Genomic DNA, 27002 nt, shown 5'->3' on the forward strand with positions numbered 1-27002 from the left:
CAGCTGTCAAGCACTACTGTACAGTTAGCATGAGGATTAAATGAATTAATATGTATTGAATGCTTAGTGTTTGGTACATAATGAATACAAGCACGATATGCAAAATATTATGAGTTGTTGGGCTAGGGATGTGGCTCAAGTGGTAGCGCTCTCGCCTGGCATGCGTGCAGCCCGGGTTTGATCCTCAGCACCACATACAAACAAAGATGTTGTGTCTGCTGAAAACCAAAAAATAAATATTAAAATTCTCTCTCTTTAAAAAAAATATTATGAGTTCTGAATAAAAGGTGTTTAAAAATCCCTCATGGTGCTACTTGTACACCAAGAAACATTTTCTAGTAGGAACCTCAGATGGTAATACTGCGAATTCTTAAACATTAAGATGACTTTACATTTTTAAAATTACTGAAAACCCCATACTTCCCACTTAAATATCACTCTTCTAATCATCTGGGGGAAAGTATCACTTCCAAATGAATGTAAACAGCCCAGAATAAATTTTCCTGAAATGGAATAATTAATTACAAAGATGCTGGTGATTACCAGACTCAACACCTGTGTTTACAAATAGCAATGCTTCTGTGCATCATTAGCATTTACCAGGATGCCTTGGACAAAGCAAGAATGTTAATTTACAGGCCTAATTTTAAAACATAAACAAAGTACAAGGTTCTTCTTGTTTCATTAAATATACAGATACAGATATATACAAATATCTATATGTAATTTAAAGTGCTATATTTTAAAAGGGTTGTTGTAAAGGTTACTAAAGTTAAGGGCTGATCACTATTCTAAGATGCAAGTTTTCTTTGCAGTTTTTCTCTGTGATTCTAGTCACTCTTGTTTCTTTCAAGTTACCACTTGTAGCCTTCTCACAAGCCCTCTCTACCCCACCCTTTGCCACCAAGTGTGGCTCCTTTCTTATTCTGGTTTTTTGGTGTTTTTTTTTTTTTTTTTTTTTTTTTAATCAGCTCTCCACTGTTATCTTTCCCCCAAACTTCCCAGGTTATAGCATGTAAGATTCTGTGACTGGCACTGCAGCCTGGAGCAGGCCTCAGTTCACTGATGCAGCATCATATGGCTTAAACAACTAGCTGCTCCTAGTGGGAGGATTCAGGGTTTCCACTGGAGCACCTGGCTGGGCTCATCCCCCAGAGACGGATTAGTAGAGAGTTCATCAGGCAGTTTTATCTGCAGTCTGAAGCTTATGACGCATCACTCATAGGAGGGTATTTGGTAATCAGAGTTTATGGTTAATGACTTTTTGTTGACAGGGCTCTTAGGTAATACGTGGAGGGGCCAGGAATGGGCTGGGGAAGGGTAGAAGAGTAGGAGGAAAGACTTGAGAAGCAAGGGAGGCACAGGAGTGCATGGAAATGTTTAAGACTCTCTCCCTGAAAAGTGGTTTCAATCTTGTCAATCTCACTGTGATCCTCTATCTTCATATTTACTCTGGCAGCTTTAGAGAATATAGGAACCTCACATACTGTGGGAAAATTAGATGTTATTTTTGGACTACACAGAAAGTTGAGATCTGAAGAATTTCCCAATCATGATTACCCACTACAGCAATGCCTGGCAACCTTTATACATTTAAATCTTTTAAAACTCATTTTATTAAATGTTTAATGAATATGAAAAAATGAGCATGACATAAAGACAATCAATACGACAAAATACTCAGGCACCAATCCTGAAGTTGAAGGAAAAACTCACCATTTTTAAAGCCTTCTTTGTGTCACTTTCCAATATGAACTGATAAAACATCCCTTTCCCACCTCAGAGGTAGTAATTTTCTGAATTATTGTTCATCATTCTCTTGCTCTCCCACATAATCAATCACTAATACAATACTGTTTAGTATGATAACATTTTAATCCTGACCTGAATAGAATTATGTTCTCTTAAGGGACCGGATTTTCAGCTTAACATCCTGCCCCGGAGAGTCCTATAGATGTAATTAGGCTTTTCAGCCCATGGAGTGACCCTGCTGAAGGGACACAGTGTCTTACGGGAGAGCTGGCTGTGCATGCTCCACAGCACCATGTGAGTTTCCTCAGGAACTTTCAGGGCACATGGCACTCACCCTATTTTACACTGTAATTGTATACTTGTTTCCATTCCTTAACAACATCTGAAGTATTTACCTTGTAATTTTTGCAACATGGCAGGTATGAAATATACTTCACTATGTTCTACAAACTGCATTTAGCCAGCCTCTCACTACCCTGAACATCTTACTATGATCCACCTGAGGTTTCTGTCTCTGTGAAGAACCTGCTAGAGTCTTTTGCCCTTTTTCATTCTGTGTCACTTCCATTTTTGATTCAGAAGAGTAGAAATATATTCAAAATATTAATCTTTTTTGTCAGATATACGTGTTACATTTCTTGTGGTTTGCAGGTTGTCTTTTCACTCTATTTTTTGATGAACAAAACTTCTTAATTTCAGTCTAGCCATATTTTCAACTTTTCCCATCAGGGCTAGCATTTTTTGTTTAGAAATTCTACCCTGCCTAAATAAAGATCATAAAAATATTTTCACATACTGTCCTTCAAAGCTTTACAATTTTCTCTCCACAATGCCTGAAATTATTTTTGTGTATGGTATGAGAAAAGAATGCATTTTCATTTTTCTACCCCCATCTTAATAACAAATTGGTCTGCCACTTAGTAATCTTTATCCTTTACCCATTAAATCTTCAACAGAAAATCTGTACAAATATAATGGATTTGATCTGGACTATCTATTTTGTCCTTGATCATTACATATATTCCTCCAAAATACCAGAGCACCTTAATAACTATAGCTGAATAGTCAATCTTCTTCTATCTCAAGAGTAACTATATTATTTCTGGGTCTTTATTCTTCCATTTTAAGTTTTAGAATCAGCACTGAATACATACATCTATTTAACATGACTGACATCTTTCCAATATTGAATCTTCCAAACCATGAATATGGATTTTCTTACTTTTACTTAGGCCTATAATGTTTCTAAATAAGATTTTATACTCAGCTATTCACAGTATTAATAAAAACCAAAGTGCATATAGGTGTTGAAATTTATAGACAGTAACGTTTGTTCTCCTTTACCTCTTAATGTGGTGAATTTCATGAAGTGGTTCTCTGTGCCACAAGAGAGAACCACAAATTTGGTGGCTTAAAAAGACAGAAATTTGACAGGCATGGTAGTATACACCTGTTATCCCAGCAGCTTAGGAGGCTGAGCCAGGAGGATCATAAGTTCAAAGCCAGCAGCAGCAATTTAGTGAAGCCCTAAGCAACTCAGTGAGACCCTGTATAATTCAATTCCAAGTATATTAAAAAACAACAACAACAAAAAAAAGAAAAAAACACCAGAAATTCATTCTCTCAAAGTTTTTAAGTTCAGAAGTCAAAATCAGGTCTTGGTTGATAGAACTGCACTCCTCTGAAGGCTCCAGGGCACAATCCTTCCTTCTGGCAGTACCAGCTTGGCCTAGGGCTGAATTACTCCAAACTCTGCCTCCACCTTCACTTGTTCTTCATCTCTGGGGGTCTTAAAGCCCCATATTTAAGGATCCAACATTAAATCCTGATGTCTTATTCTGATATAATCTAGTTCATCACTTCAGCAAAGATCCTATTCCTAAATACATACACATTCACAGGTAATAAGTATTAGGATGTGGATATATATTTATGATGGGGGCCCTATGTACCCACTATGGGATTATTCTTTTTCTAAATTTTGAAGTTTTCTCTTGTTTTAGTTTTGATAAAACTTAGCAACAAAACATTCTGGTCCTGTCTTTTTTTCCTTTAAGATCTTAAAATACTGATTAAACTTCTTTTAAAATTTGGAGACTACTAAGGTTTATACCTTCTTTCTGAGTTTGATTTCTGGCAGTTCTCCAAACCTTCCTCTAACCTTTAAAGTTCTTGGTATAAAGTTGTTTATAGCATCATCTTAAAGTCTGGAGCATTTGTAATTATGTTCTCTTCATTCCTAATGTTTATTTGTATGGTTCATCTTTTTTTCTGAGTCTTGTTGATTATTTTAGTTTTTTAAATAATTAAATTTGGCATTTTAAAATTCTTTTTAGCATTTTTTAGTTCAATAAATTTTGTTCATATGCTTAAACTAGACTCTTGTTTTTTGGATTTATTCTTGATCTTTTAACTTCTTAAGTAGCAAGCCTCGCTGCTGTTTTTCCTTTCCTATACACCTGTATGACAATACATTTTGTTTGTGTGTCCTTGTACTACACTCACAAAGTTTTAACATACAATATTCCCATCATCTTTCAGGTTCACATTTTTTTTATCTACCCTTTGGACTTTTTGTTTGATCCATGAATTATTTAGAACTATGTTGCCTAATTTCTAAATATTCAGGGCTCTTATCTTTTTGATACTGGTTCTGTGATAATACTGTGATCAGAAACTACAGGTCTATATTATACCAATTTCTACCATTTGCTAAGGTTTGCTTAAACCTGTCTCATGTGGTCAGTTTTAAGAACCATGTGTGTCTGAGAAAATCACACATTCAGAACCTGCAGTGTCTGCATGGACCTGTCACTCACAACATGGGTAAGGTACCACCTCTTTTATCTTATAGAACATTTTTCACTTTTGTTAATTTATCTAACATCAATATGATGAAATTATTCAATGATAAAATGTAGGTATTTTATATAATAAAATATAAAGAGAACTGAATCTTTATCATGTCATGTTAACCTCTAATGTCTAGGATAATTTTTGCCTTAATGACTACCTGTTAATAATACATCTACTCTAATTTCTATTTTTAGTCATTATTTACTTACCAAATTTTTTCCATACTTTTCCCCCAACATTTCTCAATTTTCTCCATCCTTATATTTACATACATCTTTTGTAAATAAAAGAGGACTGGATTTTAAAATCTACTATAATAATCTTTCTGATATGATTATAAATAGTGATATATTTGGATTTATTTATAATATCTTATTTTGTAATTTATATTTTTCTCTCTTACTGTCTTCTTTGGATGTGGATGGTATACTCATTACATTTTTTCTTCCTTTTACTATAGAAATTATACCCTGAGCTTCTATTCTTTAATACTTACATGAGAAATTTTAAAATGTATATTTAATGTATTGAACCTATAAGCCACAAGTCTGGTGCTCCTCCAATCAACAAAAGGAGCTTAAAGACAATGAAATACAAGGATGTGCCTCCCAACCTATGAGCCATTATTATGTATTTTTGTTCTTTATAATTAATTTCATTTTGTTTTCCCAATAAATCAAACTATGATTACACAGACAATGTTCAGATTTAGCCAAGCTCATCATGTCTCCTGGCATCTCAGTCTTCCTCTTCATCATTTTCCTTCTCCCTTTAAGTATATCCTTCAGGATTTCCTTTAGAGATGGAGTGCTCGTAGCGAATTTCATCTTAAGTTTTTTTTTTTTTTTTTTTTTTTTTTTTTTAATCTGTATTTCTCCCTCATTCTGGAAAGTTAAGTGACTCTATAAAGGAAAATTATTCCTTTGGTATTTGGAAAGTGCTTAGTCAGAGTATCTAGTGTACCGTAATGCTGAAAATGAAAGCCTAACCATTACAGTAATTAATTTACAGACCCTGGTAAAACAGAGGTGTATGTTTTTGAAATTACAAGAAAATGTGAAGTTTCAAGAATATCTCAGTTGTCAAAACACAGGGATCTTTTGTTACATCTTGATTTTGATAAAACGGGAGAATTAAAAGAATCTCAGAATATAAGAAACAACAATAACAATCAACATACTTACCATGCTGCTTAGATTTCTTTTTCTTCTTCTTCTTCTTCTTCTGTTTTGGTTTGTAGTGATCTTTGTCTCTCTTCTCCTTTCTTTCTTTATCCTTTTCTTTTCTCTTACCTAAACAATAAAAACAAATACTTCAGTAATCACGAATGATCCTGAGTGGTCCCTCTGTGGTTTAACCTAACAGCAGCATTTATGGCTTCAGTAGCTATTCCAGTCACCTGCCCAGAGTGGATGGATTCAATTAAACTGCTCATGTCATGAGTCTGGAACTCCTGCTTAGTTTATTGGACTATAAGAGGGGATCTTCATTAGCAGTGCTGAGAAATCCCAATTCCTGACACCTTGAAGTTAATACAGACAGTGGTTAAAACCTTTAAACGAGTAATATATTCAATTCTCATGTGGCAAGAAGTTAAACTCCATTTTTTAATAAAGTCCTCACAGAGGAGGATCAGCATTTCCATACATCATTTACTGAGAAAATATTAGAAGATTTTTTTAAAAAGATAGGCTGTTCTTTAGAATTTTTTTTTATAAATTAATCCATAAATAGCCCTAATCTTCCAACACTTTCTCTGTCTATAAGAATGAAGACTGAAAACAAAAAGGAAAAAAAACACTTCATTATACTGTTTTTCCTTAAAGTTTTAAAGCATTCTTTCCCCCAATTTGTGGACCTTACATAAATGGATACCCTAGAACATTTTATTTCAAATTAAATCAGCAAATATATTCTAGCAGCTATGGTTCAACTAAGAGTGGTTTGGCCCACAATCTATCAACCACATTTGACCAACTTTCAGTGGCCCAACTTCCAATTTCTTAAGCTAAAGAACAATGTAAGACTATAATCCATTACTGCATGCTTTTTTTTTTTTTACTGCATGCTTTTTTAATAATTACAGCACAGAAGACAGAAAAGACAGTAGAAAACTCAGCAACCTTTTCATCAGACATGTTGAAGAAGAAACCCTGAAAAGAAATGACTAATGTATAATCTACCCTCTAAGTCTCAACAATATTAAGTGAAGGCTTATTTTGAAACAGCCATAATTTGAACTGGAGATGTTTAGAAACAAAGCAACTTCTCAGAGAAGTCAGATTCTCCTAACAATAAATACACATAAAATTACAAAATCTGTACTAAAGAAAGGGTATATCTGGAGCCAACTAACACTGATAAGCAATAAAATGGAGGATCATGTATACATAATACAGCTTTAACAGGGAAAAGGAAGAGAAAGATTCCATCCTCCCTCTATCAAGCTTTCTAGTCTTTTGCTTAAATATTACTTTCTGTTCATACCAAATGCAGTTGAGCTTTTTTCTTCCAACTTCACTTTTTTTTCTGTTTTCAATATCCCTGTAGATTAGGGAGAAAAGATGTAAATTTAATTAGAAAGATTAGAAATATGGGGCAATGGTTTCAATTATAATTGCTCACAAAACTCTACATAAGATTCTCTTTGTTTCTAAAGATCCACGTTATTTTACTGCCAGAATAAGAAATAAGGTGGAATTTCTTGCTTTCAAAAACCAGTAAGTTAAGGGTCATTTTTTGCTCCCTGAGACTACCCAGTGTCAATGCTGGTTCTACCATGTTCTAAGAGATAAGGCCTTGAGTATGTCATTTAATGTCTCTGTACTTCAGTTTTCTTATTTGTCAAACATAAAGATCTACTTGTGTTTTTATCAGGATTATGTGAATCGAAATATGTGAAATGCTCAGACCAGTGCCTAGTAAATAAGTACTCTTTCTCACGTTCTCTTTTGTAGTAGGGTAATACTTTGAGACAACAGCATTTCAAGAAATAGAATTACTATTAACCATAAGCATCAATGAAGATAACTGTCTGAAGCCACCAGTAAAAGTCTGCTATAGCACCACAGCCTTTGGCAATCTTGAAGGTGCCAAAATATATTTGAGTAGTGGATCCACGTACCATTTCTGCTTCTATAGTTCTGACATGAACTCAGGCTATCCAAATGAAATATTAAACTTCACGTTAAAATACACCATTTTTCAACAAACTATGTAAAATTTTTAAGCTAATATTTAACCTCTTCTTGCCTTAACAAACTTTCCAGATGAGGGCTAACCACCCCAGACTCTTCAGTTTAAAAAAGAAACGACCCCAGACTCTGTAGAAGCCAGAAACATTTGTGGTAGGGGTAGAGATAGATCATGAAGTCTGCAGTTGTAGTTTTAACAATTCTGATAAGTAAGTTAAAAAACAATTTAAAACAAAAAGACTCTTAGTAAATTCACAGTTAATGTTGGGATAGAAATTAAGGCCATTTTAAAATCAGCCAATGTCACTTTAGGTTCTTTCTGTCATGCTTTTTTATCACACTAACTCAGTCTAACAATCCCTACATTAAATACATTATACAATATTAAATAATCTCTATATTAATAAAACCTACATGTGTTTTTTCCTTAGTGAAAAAAAGTCTGTTAACCAATCATTAATATAATTCACAGGCTCTTTATAGGGGGTTTACTAAGAAGAGATGGATTATTTTAACTATAATGAGAAATTTACATATTTATTTACTTATATCAACATTTCATTTAAAAACTAATTCAAGATACGACTTTGAATGAAAATGAAGAAAAGCTTAATGAATTTCAGCTAAAACTAAACTAAATTAAATTACCTAATATTTACTGGCTTGATAATGAACATCCTGATAAGGTTATACAGGTACATTCTTCATATACACGTTAATCCAATGTTTATATCCACATTAACTAAAATATTCTGTGATAAACATACCTAAATATCCCATATTTATATACTATCTTGCTCAAAAATGAGAAAAATGAAGATCTGTTACTACAGGTATTTCTTTCAAATCAGGGCTATAACTAAAAAAATTTAAAACTATATTCATATAATTTTCATACAATTTACAATCCCAATTATGTCTTTACAAAATATGATCATTTCTAAGAATAGATGAAAATTAATAATCCTAACATATCATGATGTTTTCTTTGACATAAAGTTGGGCTTCATCAAATGCACCATTAATGGTATGATAAATGTTCAGCATTTTAGAGCCCAAAGTGACCGCAGACTTCATACACATGAAAAGTTGAGTTTCAAGGAGGCTGATCTGTTTAATTTTTGCTTAAAGAAAGTAAGAAGACAGGTCAGGTGGGTGGTTCTTCCAGCACTGCTCTGTGGATTTACTGTCAACCTAGCCAAGATCATCTAAAAAGCCGTCTCTCAGCCTAAAGCTTCCTAAGAACAATCTTTTCTTCTTTTATCAAACAGTACTCGTATACATCTTAAGTGATTTACATCTTACATTAAAATTGCTGTTACTATTCATTTTTAGCTTTATGTCACTTGTAGATCTTAAGTTCCTTAGGGCACATTATGTATCTTGTGCATGTATAGTGTTCCCTACCTGAAAACATTTTGATGAAGAATAGATATGTGTGGACCTAAGATTCCTTAGAAGACAAGAAAATTTTTTTTGTTGTTATTTTGTTTTTTACAAAAGGGAACTTTTTTAAAAACTTGATCTACTCTATATTCCCAGACATTAACAAAATTAAATTCTTCTGAGACTGTATCCATAACTCAAATTGTTTGGCTCTGTTAAATAAAGCACTCTGACAAATAAAATGAAAATAAATGTTTTCCAAATCAATGTTTTACAAATTTACAATCACTCTTTTTTGCCTATGTGGGACAACATAAGCATTCCTAACCTTGGTTAGTCATGTTACCATCCATCCCAGTGGAAGAATGTAGATGGATTAGTGCAAATGCATTATCTCTACTGGAAAAATAATGAAAAACAAAATTTTAACCTGTTATGAACAGGTATATATAATGATTGGATCATTGGCATAACCTCATCTACTTCAACACCACTGTTAAGCTAAGCATTGCTCATGTGTTTTGTACACAAAAAAGACCTGTTTGCTGAGCTACTTCCCAGTTATTAATTAATATTCTCATCATTCTAAATTCCTCAGGAGTTTCAAATTAACAAAAACCACCCAGAAAATGCCACTGATGTGTTATGGTACATAATGCTTTCTAGAAAAGCTTTAAAATTAAAGAATAACCAAATTTCTTTTATAAATTAGATGAATAACAACCAACCAAATATATATAAAGAACAATAACATAAAAACTTAGTGTCTCAACTCTAAAACTAAGTTGGAAGGCAGAAGAACTCCAAAATACTACAAAAGAGTGTAGAGAGGGTAGATGACAAAAATACTGCAAAAAGCATGCAAATCACTTATAACTTCAGTACAAGCAAAACAGGCTAATATTTTTTAATCAAAAGCTGTCCAATTAGAATATGACTTAAATTCCATTACGTCCAAAGGATAAAAAATTTAAAAAGTGGTCATAGAAATAAATTCAAAAATACTATGTATAATCTTTTAATTAAACTTACTTTCAGTAATTAACATTTAAGACCATGCATTGCTTACTTGATGTAAGCAATTAAAGTGCCAACTGCCAGAGGGTCTTCCACGAACACATCTAAAGATCCATCACATGATAAATCTAAACTTCTCTCCACTTTCCTAGGAAACTATCTTACTACATTTACTCCCAAAATAGTTACTACTTTTTATTTAAAAAGGAAATAAAGACTGGAGTGTATTCCCTCTACCCAGTATATTTTAGCCACGATGAAGAATAAGAACCACATCCCAAGGTAGTCAGGTGCATCTCTATAAATATGCTCAAAATTCGGGAAAAAAGAGAGACTAAGTTAATAAGGAGCAGAATCACCTGGGTAAAACATTTCCATGCATAATTATCACTCTGATATTTTAGGATATGTATAATCTGGGTAACATAATACTCTTAGTAATTGTATAGCCACTTGTATTGATCTATAGTTCAGTCTTACCAGTATCAGAAAGTTCGTATATCAAGAAAAATATTAATATTTTCACATGCACATCTAAAAATAACTTTTTCCAATGGATACATATCATTATAAATTCAACATGTTTTTTCATCTATTTGATACAGTAACAAGTGACAGAATGTTAAAAAATTACATAAGACCTTCATCAGGAAAAATATCCCAAAAGGTTAATGATAATTAAAAAATATTGTGGAAAGGGGGAAAAGAAAAATTCAGTGCCCTAAGGAAAAAACCAAACTTAGAAAAAAATGTCCAAAGACAATGGACCATATTTAAGAAATCATAGGAAATATTTCAAAACTTTCAAGTCTTCAGATGTGATTCCTGTTTTATTTTAAAACAAAATAAGGAAAAACTATCATGTGTAAAATACTTTAATCTTTACAGATGAAGTAGAATTGTAAATATTGTATATTTAATAGTAACATCTTTACTGTGAAAGAATTAAAGGCAATAAATTCAGAATAAGTATATGTTTCTCAAGTCACCTCTATCATTTTATTTCAATATACACCACAACTAGAAAAGAGCAAGTAGCATCAAGCCTCACACTTCATCTAAGGAGCTGATAAAGTGGTTTCATGCAAGATGCTGTTAAATACCATTATCACCAATACACCTGGCTGCAAATCAAAAAACTGCTCTATGTTCTCCACTTCAGAACTGACTCAAGTCAGACCTCTTTCACCTATCCAACTCCAAATCAATAATTTACTAGAAAAACATCTGAAACTAGTATTTGCTTTTTAAAAAGTTTACACACACACATATTCTTTACATGGTTATAATTCTGTGAAACTTATAAATAAAATAATGCAACCATATATGGAAATTATGAATTAACACTGTTAGATTTAGAAACTCAACTTGATAAAATACCTCCAAAAATGCTTTCAGATTACAAAAAAAAAAAAAAATAGAAAATCATCCAAAAACTGTTAAGCATTCTGATTTTACATATTAGACTCCCCAAATAACAATGACAAATTGCACTGTATCTGGGGATTCTGCTCCTAACTATGGAATTACAGGTAAGATACAGGTATAAGGTTAAATTCAAACTAAGTGCTTCTTAATTATTAAATTCTATTAAAGTTTTCAAACCTAAGATTTGATCCCATTAAGTAACTTCTAGCTCCACAAGTCAGAATTTCCTTAATTATAATGAGCTCTAATAACTCTAATTAGAAGTAAATATATAAGAAAGAAGCAGGTAAAAGCTATGAGTGACAAGGAAAGAAACAAGTCCAGGGAATAATGATAAAGAAAGTGATCTCATCAAAGAAGTTTTAAACCAACAGAAACTATCCTCCATATATTACCTGTAGGTATTTATGAAAAGAAATCATCTAGGAATGAAAATGCTTATACCCAGTCACAACGAGCCTGTTGTAAGTTCTCCCTACCTGCTGCTGCTGGAGCTCCTCGCCCATCAGTCACTGCTTTGGAAGAATGATTGCTAAGCCTCTGTGTATCTTCCTTTTCTGCCCTGGAACATTCATTGTGGAGAGATGAATCAGGAGCTAGTGGCACTGCAACTTCTGAACCACGACTTAAGTCAAGAGGGAGACAGGGCCCCATCTTCTCAAGTGGTAAATGTACAACATCAGGCACTACATAAAATAAAGAATGTAACATAATATTAACATAGAGAAAATGGCCCCATTACTATCAATACGGATTAGTGGTATTTAAATATGCCTGGCACAAAGAAGGCACCTGATAATATTTGTAGAATAAAGTGCTTATAAATCCTAAAAGATGTAAGAAAGGAAAAGCAGAAATTTTTAACATTCTAATAATCTTTATATTTTAGTTTTTTCTTTATCTTCCTTTATGTTTGGTTCTATAGGAAATCAATATACTTTACCCTCTGGTACTGAAGATTCTTGCTGATTCTGAGAACTGATGGACAATATTTTTCCATCAGTGGCTGGAGAGGGAGAAGAAACCTTTTCTACAGAATCATCAGGCATGGGTAAGGTGGCTAACCGCTGAGATCTTCTTCTCCGCTCACTATGCTTGCAAGGTCTAGGGGGATTCACAGGCTGTGGAGGACCTAGAAAAAGATCTTCAATGTTCACGAAGCAGATACATACCAGTATCATCTTATAATATTTAAGGAGATAAATGGGAAAAATGATTCACATTCTGCCCTTTGGTGTTGTTATAAGATATCCACAAGGAATGGCATGTTCCAAAGGTAATCAAAGGCAAAAAGTGTGCCGTATTCACAAAATGAGTTAATCAAAAATTCTAAAATCTCAACTAAAGGAAAATAAAATGGAAACTAATTTCAAGTTGCTCCCCCCAGTGACAGACTATAGTCAATTCTCTAACTGCAGATCATTGTGTAAACTCCCATTTTTCCTTTGGGAAAGTAGTCTCTTTATAGCAAAAGCACGAGATATATACACGTATATATCTTTTATATGTATATATACTCTTTTGCTACATTCCAAATCTAGACAATCTAAGGGAAAAAAAGGCAGGGGACAGAGGAGACAAAATTCTTAAGACACATTATGGTCAGTGTTTTGCTTTTCCTGATAAAGTAAAACTAATGTAAATAACTATCCCATCTTCATCCCCCCAAATGGATTTTTTATAAATATATGTCTGGGCCTGATTCATTAAAAAAAAATGAACACAAACAAATTATTCATTTTGAGCAAATAATGAGAATTTTTAAAAGACACTATTCTTGCCCTTACTTTTTTTTTTTAAACAACTTACATAGTCATTTAAATGTCTTTTAATGATATAATACAAATGTTTGGAAATCTCCCTTTTTTTTTTATTTGAGATTTCTTCTTACTCTTACTTGCATACAGAATGGTTTGAATAGGCAGAATTACGTAGGCCAATATACTCATGCTAATTTAGAAAACAGAGTGGTATAAAGAAGTTGATATTTTGGGTATTTAAGAAAAATTTGTAACAATCAAAATGAAAAAGACATTGTGATAATGGGAAAAAGATAAAGAATATAATTCAATTGCTATGATACTATGGTCATAATACTAAGATATAAAGCAATTTCAAAATAAAGTGCTTCTAGTGACATTATTATATAAGTGCCATACTGGAATGAAGATTTTGAGGAAACACTTTAGTTTTTGTTCCCATCCTTTCTTCTGACTCATTTAAAGAACAAAGCAAAAACAAAGACAAAAAATAAATTTTGATCCCAAACTGAAAAATATGGCAAATTACAGAAAAAGAGGTTACTATGTTTAATCAATCAAAAGTTTTCTCAATGCCAACATCTTTGTTCTTAAGGCACAATGTGGAATAGATCATAAGGAAATGTATCATATTCATTTATTGATGATGTTATTAATTCATTTGTTGTTATAAAGAGCTAAAGAAAAGTGTCATTTACCCAGTAACTTTCCAAATAACTGCTTTTTACATCTCTAGCCTGAAATATGAAACTAATATGAGAAACTCTGGCTCTACATAAATTTTGTCTCGTATATAATCAAATCCATGTTGAAAGAAGACTTTTTCAGAAGTCTAAGTTAATTCTTGAAAGATCAGTAGTACTGAAACAGCAAAAACCTTTAAAAATATAGTCAAGGAGGCATTCTTCTCATTTCATTAAAAAGTCCAAATTCAAGTCTGCACCGTTAACAAAAATAAATAAAATGTATTTCAGAAGATTATAGATAGGTGGGGATACTAACTAAACCTATCCATAGGAATAGTGTTAGGAGTTAAGTAAAAATATCTACATGGGCCTTTTCTTTATCTCTGTTTTTTGGGGAAGAGTAGGTTTTGTTTGTTTGTTTTTTGTAATGAATCAGGCCTCATTGAACTTGGATTATTAGTTGAGGAGAGTGCAACTGCAGTGGAATTTGGGTTACTAAGATGTAAGGTTTCTCAACCAGCAGAACCAGTAGTACAGTCTCTGAACAATAAATCATAAGAAATGTCTACGATTTTTGCCCCTGAAATAGTTTGCAGCCTTTCCTATCATACGCATTTAAGTTTGAAATTTTCAAAACAACTTCATAAAAATACAATATAACTACAATCAAACTTTTTAATGTATCTTATAGGATAAGTAACTATTTTTTAAAAATCTGTGCTCACTAGTTTTATTTATCACTGAAGAAGAAAGCTGAGATACAAGCGTCAAATCCTCGACTTGTATTAATTCTGGGGAAAGTGGTGATTTAGGGGGTTTTATACACCCAGAAGAATCTCCAGATTCATGTTTGCATTTCTTGCTGCGAGCCTTCCCTGAAGACAAAGTTGAGGATAACAGTGCAGGTTTCTGAGTGTTGGCAGAACTGCTAATGTCAGCTTCATTTTTTTTCTGACTTTGAGGTTTAGGTGAAATCGCCTGAATGAATAATAAAAAATTGATATTTTTATTTTGGTTTCTTCATTTTTGTTCTTGTATTCTATTTTGATTGTTAAGCAACTTTAGTATCCAAAAACATTGTTAAGCAACATATAACATTTCTATTACAAATGAAAAACCAAAAAGAACCCCACAAATTATTAACTAAAAGTTGAATAGGCTGTCTTTAAAGGGATACTGTCGACTTTTCACCTTAAATTTTAACGTACTATCCGTAATACGCTCAGAGTATCAAACATTGTCTTATTGAACAAACATTTTCAGTATTAAATTAAAATATGACTCCTGGATCCATCATTGCCAATGGCATTAATAATCATTAGGTAAATAAGCAGCAGTATCACTTCTCGAGAATCAGAGAAATACATTCAAACTTTTGACTTTCAGATTTTTCCTATAAAATAATTCAATTTAAAAAGTTGAATGTGGACATTTCCCTTAAGTAGACAGTTTCCCTTTAAAGAAAGATCTCAACAGGAAAACAATGACCAAATTAACGAAACATTATCTTTAACTCATTTTAATGCTGAAAGCTAGAGTTTCATAAGCATAATGCATCATGAAATCAGAGCCACCAGCAATAGAGAGTTAAAAGACTAAAAAACAATACAAAACAAGCAACAACAACAACAAAAAAAACCAAAGAGATAAAGTGTAAGTTAAAAACATTGGATTTTAAAACAAAATACGTCGCATTCTTAGATGAGAATTTTTACCTTCTTCCTGCCAACTGATACTTTTAAAAAAAAATTAGAACTGTGTCAGTTCTTTCATAAAGAATATTTTATTCACTTGGCAGTAAAATTTTCTACATATGCAAAAATGTGTGAATGTGTTCACTGTTCAAAGATAACAGAAAATAGCCACATTGGATGGGGTTGTACCCTATTGTGAGGAATGCCTATATTCTCTATTTCTGATAACAGGTATCTGAGAACAAACACAAATGATACACTTTAAAAAAATCCATTCCAAGACAGGCCATTAAAAGGAGTAAAACTGCAAAGCTGTTAACTAATACCATGAGCAACATGCTTGTTCCCAAGAATGCTTTTGACTTCCATGTATTTTGGGAGGGCTGACCATCAAATTTGTAGTCTGCAGTTCTCTGGAATATGAAAGATTATTGCCTGGGGACCAAATTAATAATTCTGTTCCCATTAAAGTAAATGTCACTTAAATTTTGGTGGGAAAAAGTGTACATCTGGTTATGTAGGGCACTGCTGGATGCTTTACAGATGGCATGCTGGACATACCACAAGAAAGGCCTGCTGTCAAGGGTCCCACTCATTCCATTATCATCATTTCTATTCTTGGATTTACTCATTATACATGTGTATAAGTGGTATTAGTCATTTCAAAAAGTACTCTATAAATGGGAAATATTCCTAAACTCATCATAAAAGGTGTTGCCAGAAAAGTAATTAGAGCCATTACTTGTAAATAAACAATTTTATTGTTCATCTTCACATATGTGAAAGACATCACTACAGCATCCATTACTCTCGAGTTACAAAGTTATAAAACAAGATTTTTAAACTTAAATTAATATTTTGATAAGATGCTTAACTTCTAAACAAGGACAGATTAACATTTTTTAAAACTTACTGAATTATTATGCATCTAATGCAAATTTTATCCCAAAGTAAATATAACATGACATTTCCCTAATACAATTAAATAATGTATGATTAATAATCTGAGAATGGGGTTCAAGACCAAAGATTGAATGTTGTAAAAATATAAATAAATCCATTAGCACAGTAAATTCTGGCTATAGGCCTGTTATCAACCTGTCATGAGTGACAATATTTTGACAATATTTTGACTCATTAGGACAATAGAAGTTGGTGACAATCAACACCTCCCTGTAGCACTATTGTTGATACCAAATGAGATGTAATTAAGAGCTGTATAACTCGGCTTTTTAACCCTGAAGCAGGGCTAACATGTAGAATAAAAAGTAACAGTTTAGTTATAAAACATTTTCACATTGAAATCAACCTGAATGACAAAAAATGAGGAACAGCATGATGTTCCTTAAAATCTAAAATAATTTACAAAGTTTTAATTATTGGTCTCTGTTACAAAACTGGCAAAGGGATTTCAAAAACTATTTTTAATTATGCAAATACAAATAGCCGAGTTATTCCATTTTCCTCTATTTCCTTTTTAACTCAATATCAAAATATCATTTTCTGTAATTCTCTCTGAAATGGGTGTTGTTCTCTACCTCACTTCCACATAAGTAATTTCCACAATCATATTCACCTCACAGGATTGTGCATAATGAAAGATTGACATTGTAATGAATTTTCCAGAAACATTTTATTACCCAAGTCCCTGATATATTGCATTCTGAAGATACCATAACAGTGGTGAAAGCACAAAATATTGTTATATCTGGGACGTTGAATATAGTAATACACAGTAAAAAAAAAAGTCATTTAAAATTTGGCTTATATACTGACAATAACGGCAAAGACTTAACCGTTTGCTGATCACAGAAAATCAGAAGGTATGAGTCATTGACATATTAATCAATGGAAAAGGTGATTAATTTAATACAACATTAAAGGAGGCACCAAAACAATGCACTGTTATCAAACCAGGCCTAAAATAACACTGAAAAACTCAATACAATATCAATTAAATTTGGACTGTTCTTTAAAACGCATATAGAGAATAGCAAAAGGTACTCATTTTAAAGTATTCTTTATTAGGCTACTAATAAAGAAAATCAAAATAATACAAAAAGGATATATTAAAACTACATTAAGGCTCAGATTTTAAAACAGGAGAACCAAGGAAATCCATTTATGGCTATTACTGTGTTCTTATAGTCTTACAGTGCCTAAGAAGTTAAGCCCTTCGAGAATGTTAAAGCATGCACAGTTCAGTATGTACAGGTATTGTGGGAATCCGAAGGTAGCCAAGGCAAAATCTAGCAACTGCAACCTTCACTTTTAAATTCCTCTATTAGGTGGTTAAAGACAGACCCTTAATAGTTTTTTAAACTCTCTTTTTTATTGTAGTTATTAAAATATACATCCTAGCAAAAATGTATGGCTCATTGATCAATTCATAAAACACATAGTCTAACAACACCAATTATTACAATATAAAAGAAACTTCTTACAAAAGAAGCTTTATTTGATGTCAAAAAACCCTGTTTTAACTCACAAATGAAAAGTATTTGTGTAAGGGTCTTTTTATAAGCTATTTAAAGGTGATCCAGCTGGAAGCATATACCCTGGGATGCCTGTCTCCGGACCTTCAAATTTTGGAGACAAAGGCTTTAGTGCCAGTCTATTGAAAACAAGCTCTAATGAAGTCTGTAGTTTATCTGTATAATACCTTGGAGAAGGCAGAGTTAAAAATGTATCATCAATTAATTAGTTTCCTATTCCCATATATGATCAAAAGGGCAATGTCAATTACGTGGATACTACAGCTCCGTGATCATTCCAGTGGGAACCTTGAAAAAAATCAAATGCTACCATTTCATACCTGCTCCAGCATTGGAGCTGTTTCATTGTAGTCTTCTTTTTTTTCAGCACCATCCACCCCAACAGCTTTGGATGCCAACAAACCTTGAGAAAAATTGTAGAGATGTCTTATTAGAAAAAACATTGTTTTCACCCTCATTAACTTCTCAAAAATTTTAGCAGTTGAGATTTCCTGTACTTTTTTAATACATAGGAGGTAAATCTTTCCAATGTTTACTTTTCAAAAATGCAAATATCTTTAATAGTAAGTAAGGCACTGAATCATAAGAGTTGATCGTGTAGGGGTGAAGAATTTTTAAATGACTCTGGAGATCCTTACGCACACACATACACACACTTATTTTGTACCGATCTTAAATTTCATGGCTTAAAAAAATCCACATTAAGATTTCTTAGGTGGCTAATACTCACAAAACAGACTAGAATATGAAATAACTTTATTGTATTATTAGCTAAAAATGTCCCAAATTTTTTATTTCACTGAGCTCCTTTAAGTTTATGTATTTATTATTTCTGCGCTCAGTTGTATCTTTTCTTCCAAGTTTCAAAACCACTGGAAAATTCATTTTCCATTAAAGGAAAAACAAGTGTAGATCCTTCATACAATATCTGAATTATAGCTTTATTCTACAATTGATGAAAGAAATTGTAAGCTCCAGTTTACTCCAATATAATATACCACTAATTCTCAATTTTAGAAGCCAGAATACTTTATTTATGACATATATATGTGTGTATGTGTAGATATACACACACAAAACATAACTCTAATTAATAAATTTTAGACATTTACTTGGTTAAAATTTCTTTGCTAAGTCTGTCAGCACGTTCAATGAGGCTGAGTTTATAAGCTCTCCATAAAAAGTTTAGTTTTTGTTTATGGCCACACTACTGATAAATGCTTACCAAAAATCATTTGGCCACTCAAAATCATTGGTTCAAAAGAAGACTTTTTAAAAACTGACAATATTAAATTTATTATTTATCACCACCTTTATTTACTAAAGTTGTCTACAACATCATTTCACAGGAGGAAACATTGCCCCAAATATTATATAACACAGAACTATCCACAGGGAACATGGGCCATGAGATAACCACCTACATAGCTTGTTTCTGTCTCATATGACATAAAATGTAGATTTAAATGGGAAAAATAATGGTGTACACAATTTTACAAAAAAGTTTTTAAACTGTAACTTCAATATAATTCTGAAAATATTTTTACATGACTAAAAAGGATTTAGCATGGAATATTTCTTTAACAATTAAAACTGCATTCACGGGGCTGGGGATGTGGCTCAAGCGGTAGCACGCTCGCCTGGCATGCGTGCGGCCAGGGTTCGATCCTCAGCACCACATACCAACAAAGATGTTGTGTCCGCCGAGAACTAACTAACTAAATAAATATTAAAAAAAATCTCTCTCTCTCTCTCTCTCTCTCTCTCTCTCCTCTCTCACTCTCTCTTTTTAAAAAAAACTGTATTCACTAGGTTTTTCTTCTCAAGCTAATCAATGAATGATTGAAATTAAAGAATAAGAATTAGGGAACCAAGTTTTGTCAAAGAACTTAGCAGAGGTTCTATTTCTAAGGACTATTTAAACAGGACAAATATTTGCTAGTCATCATATCAAATAATTATATCTTTTATTTCCTTTAGTATAGATGGTAGAGAGAGCTTTTAATACTCATGAATAAATGGGATGAATCACAACTATAAAGTTAAAAGTAAACCAAACAATTCAGCTTTAACCTGTGAATTTACATTAGACAGTACAGGCCCAATTAAGTCAAAGCCATTCCCATGTGTTGGTTTGAGAAGGAAAAATAAAGCCTTATAATGTGCTTTTAGAATATAACAGGATATTTAAGAAAACTACTTAAAATAGACTAAAAGAATACTTGGCATGTAGAGAATTCAAAAGCCCAAGTATGAACAATAAAATTTTGTAATACTTTATATATATAATAACTTATTATTACTAAATATAAACAACAAAAGAGGATAAATAATAATACATATGCTTAAAGAGAGGAGTCTTATTTCTGCTTTAAGAGGCAGTCCAGAACCTGTTATCTTGACCTGCTAACATTTTAGGAAGAAATGCAGTATCAATAGAAAATGAGATTACAAGTGAGATTAATTTCAATTATTAGCAATACTTATTGTCAGTATATATTCCTACAGATGTTCCTCCAGAAGAATATCCCAAACGAATGCAGTTTCTTGGTATTAATCATTAAATAGAAACAGAATTCATTTCTATTTAATAAAATAGATGAGTTTCACCCATAAAGTCACAACTTCACAACACTATAATCTGTGATAAAACACATGTGTGGGTCTCAGCTACCAACAGGAATAAACAGAATACATCAGTGGTCCCTGGAATGCCAACACCAGTGGTCCCTGGAATGCCAAGGGGAGTACAAGCAAGAGCAAAGTGGTTATACTTTTGATCTACTTTTCATCCAGGGATTTCAAAACATCTTTTTGTTCTCATCAAATATATATGGATGGATATTATTGTCAGTAAGATATTACTGGTCAATTCAAACCCTAGGTTTTTAAAAATTATTTCAAAACTTATTATGTTGCATAAAGATATCTAAACAGGCAGAGCTTTCAGAAACTCCTATGAATGATTAGGAACTGTACAAACTGCTGTTGTTTCCTCTTATATCCCTTGACAATTTCTATATTTAAATAGACTCAAATTCAGTTTGCTTGAAATTTTGTTCCCAACAGGTCTAGATTCCCAATTTTCTGTGTAAAATTGTCTATTTTAAATCAATATGCATATAGCATATAATATCAATAAGATACATGGCAGAATGAAAAAAAGATCCTGAAAGAATGAAAAAAAAGTATGTTATATGTAATATATATAACAATGTAACATATACAATATGCTATGATGTATACAATATATAATGTATATATTTATATATTGTGACTATAGCTTAAAGATCTCAAAATTTCTTAGGAAATTTCGATAAAAGTGATTCTTATATCATTCTCTATACAGAAATCAGGTTTAGATAAACTGTAGGGTATGTATGTGGGGAAAGAGAATAAAAAGAGTGCATAAATACAGAATTAAATGTATCCACCTATTTTTAGTTAGACCTACCTAAAATAGTAAAATGAAATGGAGTGTGGGAAAGATCAAGAAATCATGATCCTAATTCCACTTCCCCTTAGTATTAAAGGGAAAAAAGGAAACACATAGATATGATTGATAAGTTTAAAATATACCATTATTCCAAAACAAAATAGCTGTCTATTAGTTCTCATTTCTATTTATGGACCACAAATGAAATTTATTTTACAGAGGCCAGCCTAAGTTTTCAAGCATTGAAGACAATCTTACAATATCTACTGTCTTTTTGCAGGATAACAGTTATAACATGAAATCAAAAACAGATGAAGAGAGATGAATGACCAAAAGGAACATCATACACTTAAATCTTCTGAGTAAATAAAGGGAAAAGATCATAATGGCTTTACATTCTTAAGATCTTATGCTGTACTGTGGTTGCTGCCAAACAGTCACATTTGAGATTCCCAAGGAAAAGTAAAGAGAAAAATCCCTCCACAAAAAGGCACAGGGCATTTCTAAGCAACCAGGATCATAACTTGAAGCACATGGTAAAATATTTCTTTTTCTCCCCAACTACTGTCTTCCCAAGACCATGCAGAGATAATGCAGCTGTTTTCTTTTTTATTTCTTTAAATGTTGAGCTTGATCCTCCCAGTAAGGCCTATAGAAGAGGCATATGTAAAAGTATATTGACTGAAACTTAAAGCAGGTTATCCAGACTGAAGGAAACAAACAAGGCTGGTAAGTGGCAGTCGAATCCTGTCAGCACCACTTCTGTCTTCCTCCATCTCCACTCTTCCAGTAGAGCTGTTTCAATCTTTGTATCCAGGGAGTTAGAAGTACTATCCCACTTCTGCCCTGCATGAGCACTGGGGTTCAAATTTCAAGACAAAACTGAAATCTCAAGTTGCCATCAGAACAATAACTTAGAAAATATTTTTGCTTTCTCCCAGGCTAACAGTTTCTAAAGAAAGAGTTTAATGGGTGAAATGATTTGAAATATTCCTGTCCTGGGAGACAATAAGCCCTATATCAGAGAAAGTCATGAAAATAATATAAACAAGTAGCAAGAGACAAAATATCCTCACCTGTTGAAACCAATTATAACCATGTAGATGAACACAATAATTCAAGGGTGGTTATAAGAAACCCTCACTTTTGAAGTCAACTTTCGGTAGGCTTCTTCTCTTGAGAAAATGTTCAAAATGTGTAATTTATTTTTATTTCTAGGTTTGACAATAAAATTAAGCTTCTTCAAAATATTTAAATAAATGCCAACAAAGATTTATATAACTTTATTAGGCCAAAGGCACTAAAACCATTTTGTCTTAAAAAACAGAACATATGACTATATCATTAAAATAACTAAACTCACCTTTAACATGTACTAAAAAAAAAAAAAAAACGTGTGCACTAGTGTTTTAAAGATTACAAATATTATTTTGAACAGGCCTTGGAAGAGACAGGGCCTAGTATGACTGGCCCCTACTCTAATACTTCAATTCCCTCTTTTATGAAACAGGCTAGGATTATCAGTGTTTTGGATCATTTTAGCACCATAGGTTGATAAAAGCCAATAATCTGTTTCTTACAGGAAATATACCTACTACCAAAGTGATTTAAAAACTAGGGGATTTTATAGCATTTGAACTTATCAATATCCTCACAACACCCCTGTGAGGTAGGTAGAAAATATTTGCTATTTTTCCACATTAGAAAAAAGTAACAGTATTGAAAGACATTTACTTTGAAGGATCAAAAGTAACTGCCTTTCTTACTCACCAGTTTTTTACAATGAACCAAAGGATGCATTTTACTTTATTAAAAATAAACTACTCTAAAAAGAAACCCTCCATCCCCCCCAAAAAAAGAATCATTGTAGTTTACCAGTAATCTTGTTAAGTCGTGCTCTCTTTGCCTGAAATGAGTTGCCTTGGTTATTTTTCCTCTTGTTTGATAATGTGCTCTCTGGCTGTGGAAAGATCATCTTTGGAACGTTCTCTACATGAAGTCCTACTTTTAACAGAACACATATGTGAGAATTTATCTAAAATCCAAAATTCAAACACATAATTTTTTAAAATAGCTAAATGGTAAAAATGCTTTGCATATTATATTTTTAATCTAGTGTTTCCTTAGAACTTTAACACAACCCCCCTCATTGATATATTATAAATAAAAGACTAAGTAGTTTTTTTTGTTGTTGTTTTGTTTTTTAGGAAAACTGGGAAGAGTGTTTTTTCCATACAACACACTGAAATACATGCAAAAAAAATTTAAAAAGGAAAAAAAAAACACAAAATAACTCAAAAACCTACTACCCCAAGATGTTACAAATCAAAATTTCAACTCACTTCTATTCTAGACTATTAATACCATTTAATATCAGATAGTGATATTAGAACTTTACATTTTAGATCTGTCCATACGCTGCTTAGAAAGTTTGCCAAACTATTTTGCTAAGGGAAAAAAGCCTAACAATTTAATACGTTGAAAATTATAGGTAGTTAAGGAATTGAAATTATTCATTATAAGAGTTTACCAGTGTCATTGGGAAGAAAAATAAGAATGCATTTTGTACCAAATGTTTCACTAGATGTAGGAAGATCTTCCTTCTTCTCAACCTCTGGTGTGGTTATACGAGTTGAAGTTTCCTCCTTCTTTGAAGGGACTTTAAACCACTTTCTTTCTTCTTTCTCTTTTTCTTTGTTGCTGTTAGCACTGGTTCGGGGTTTACTCCCTGTTTTATTCTTGGCTGCAGCTGCAGCAGCTGCTTTGACTAAAGCTATCCAATCCTCCAAAGGAAAAGCACAAAACATGAAGTATTAAAAATCAATCAAAATGCAATTCTCTAATGAATAAAAACATGTATCACACTTTCAAAGTTACCTTCACACTAGAGAAATTGAGCTAACTGCATTTATGCTATAGATCACCATCATGGAAGATTATCAAAATTAATAATCTAATGGGTTAATTGGATTACACAGACTTCTGTGTAATATTGGATATTGGATAAGTGTTCCTTTGGTATATTTCATGGGAATAAAACCTAACATAGAAAGCCTATGGCAATTAATGGATACTTCATAGCATTCTATTTTTAGTATTTTAGGGTTAAAATGCTAAATTTCATTTCTTTTTCATAATACAATGTATCATTTAAAAAATGCTTATATTACAATCCTGCAAAAATGAAACAAAATGCATTCCCAGTGCTGAAATTACTATTCCTTATTAGGAAGAGTATACCATTCATATCAGTCAATTTCATGGAAATCAATATATGATCTCATTACTTCCTAAAGTTTAGAATCAATTTAGCACAACATTAAAATTACTGATAATGGAAAAAAAAGAGCCATATGACTTAAACAATGTAAAGTGTACATTGTCAGTCTCCAGATTAGTTACTCTTCCTTTTTTATTTTCTGGGTGTGGTAGTTACCATTCTACTAAGGTACAATTGTTTTGTTTTGTTTTGTTTTGTTTCCTTAACCAGGAATTGAAACCAGAGTTCTTTTACCACTGAGCCACATCCCCAGACCTTTTTTTTATATTTTACTTAGAGAGTCTGGATGACTTGCTTAGGGCCTCAATAAATTGCTGAGGCTAGCTTTGAACTTGTGATCCTCCTGTCTCAGCCTCCCAAACCACTGGGATTACAGGCCTGCCACACCACACCTGGCTCAAAAACTTATTTTATCATTCTTAACTTTCTGTTGATAAACAGACTTTACTTTCATTTTTAACTAAATTTCTTAAAATTATGTAGAAATAAATATGGAAATGTAAGGTGGTGCTAATATTTTAATTTTCACAGAGACTTTTTTAAAAAAACAAATATCTATAATATGTCTGTGAAGTGCATCTTGCACTGAGGCCATTCAGCTCTCTCAGACCAATTCAGATTCATCAAAAAATGCATAATATATTAAATTCCTAATTCAAGTAACGGAAAAACACGTTCTTAAACAATAAAGCAATACAAATTATTGGCTTTTCAGTCTTAAAAATATATGAAGATAAACAAGCCATTAAAAACACCAAACAAAACCTATCCATCCCTCTCCCCTGTGATGGAAATTAACTGAAAGCATTATGTGATTGCACCTAACATATTCGATTACCTATTTTCTACGGAAGGCCCTGCTATATAAGGCACATACCTAATTTTTCAAGATAGAATAGGAGATTAAAAAAAAAAAAAAAAAAAAAAAAGACAGGTCCGGGCCAAAAAATTCACAAGCAAATAAAATTAACCATATGAGAATGTAATAGAGAATAAATAAATAAACAAAATTTACAGTGTAAATTTTACATAAGCACACCTTTGGCAACAGAAGAGAGCAAGTTCTTGCCCCGTTCTAAGACTCCATCCTAAAATATGTTTGTTTCAATAATAATTGGTATTAACCTTCCACTAAAAATCATGCAGTGGACAAAAAAAAAGAAGAAGAAGGAAAGAAAGAAAGAAAAAAAAGGGAGCCAAGAGAGAAGGTATTCTACTTTGGCAGTGAACACGTCTACAATACCTTCTTTCCCTGAGAGAACAATGTCTACAGACACAGTGTAAGAAGGACAACAGCAAACACTTCATCTATCATAATATTAAAAGCTCTTTAAGGAATTAAAGCTAGCCTTTGAATGCAAGAAGAGGTTGAGCAGTATTAATTAACTTGTTCAAAGTTAGAAACGACAGCATTAAAGCTTTTATTCAGGCTGAATAATATTAATTAATTTGGACATTTATATGAGTATTATTGTTAATAGTTTCTTATTTTAAAAAGGTTCTATAGAAAGGTTACGGAAGATCATTTTCACAGTGTATTTATTTTAATGCTAGTTTAGTAAAAGAAATATTATTTCATATCTCTATAACCCTTTTTAGAGATATAAAGTACTCAAAATTGGGAAGGTAAAGTTGGAATCAAAATTGTCTTAGCCTTGATTTCTGCCCATTTCCTAGATGAAAATAAGTCAAAAACTTGTTGGGGATGGGGATGGAGGGGTGGGAAAACCCAGAAAAAGGGGACAGTTTAAATAATTCTACAGCTATCTTTAATCTGCTTATAAAAAAGAAGTATGAAAAGTGAAAAATAAAATATCCTGCTACCTATATATTTTCAGTAATTTTAAACTTTGCCATTGATTTTAATGTTACCATACATCATGGTGTCAAATACTTATAAAAATAAACATCCAATAAATTTAATTTCTACAATCTGTAATTTTACCCCAAGACCAAACTGGCTCAATACTCTTAGTGACATTAGTGACATTTCATGCCATATGAATAACCAGAGTAAC

General features: G+C 32.3%; 1 protein-coding gene across 14 annotated transcripts in view; it reads right to left on the reverse strand.

Moving 5' to 3' along the window:
* The window catches only part of Phf20l1 (PHD finger protein 20 like 1), a 69904-nt gene that overhangs the window by 20447 nt on the left and 22455 nt on the right, over positions 1 to 27002 (reverse strand). For 9 of the 14 annotated variants that reach the window (XM_077801401.1, XM_077801409.1, XM_077801408.1 and 6 more), the window contains 8 exons: positions 24274 to 24487; positions 23580 to 23708; positions 18589 to 18671; positions 14805 to 15057; positions 12577 to 12765; positions 12113 to 12319; positions 7096 to 7152; positions 5793 to 5900 (listed from right to left, as the gene is read on the reverse strand). In XM_077801401.1, the coding sequence (XP_077657527.1) occupies positions 5793 to 5900; positions 7096 to 7152; positions 12113 to 12319; positions 12577 to 12765; positions 14805 to 15057; positions 18589 to 18671; positions 23580 to 23708; positions 24274 to 24487 (1240 nt within the window). The remainder of the gene's footprint in view (positions 1 to 5792; positions 5901 to 7095; positions 7153 to 12112; positions 12320 to 12576; positions 12766 to 14804; positions 15058 to 18588; positions 18672 to 23579; positions 23709 to 24273; positions 24488 to 27002) is intronic. The other 5 variants (XM_026407024.2, XM_077801410.1, XM_026407011.2 and 2 more) reach the window with 1 other exon arrangement.

Source organism: Urocitellus parryii, chromosome 7, assembly GCF_045843805.1.
Source record: "Urocitellus parryii isolate mUroPar1 chromosome 7, mUroPar1.hap1, whole genome shotgun sequence".
In the NCBI taxonomy this organism is placed as follows: Eukaryota; Metazoa; Chordata; class Mammalia; order Rodentia; family Sciuridae; genus Urocitellus; species Urocitellus parryii.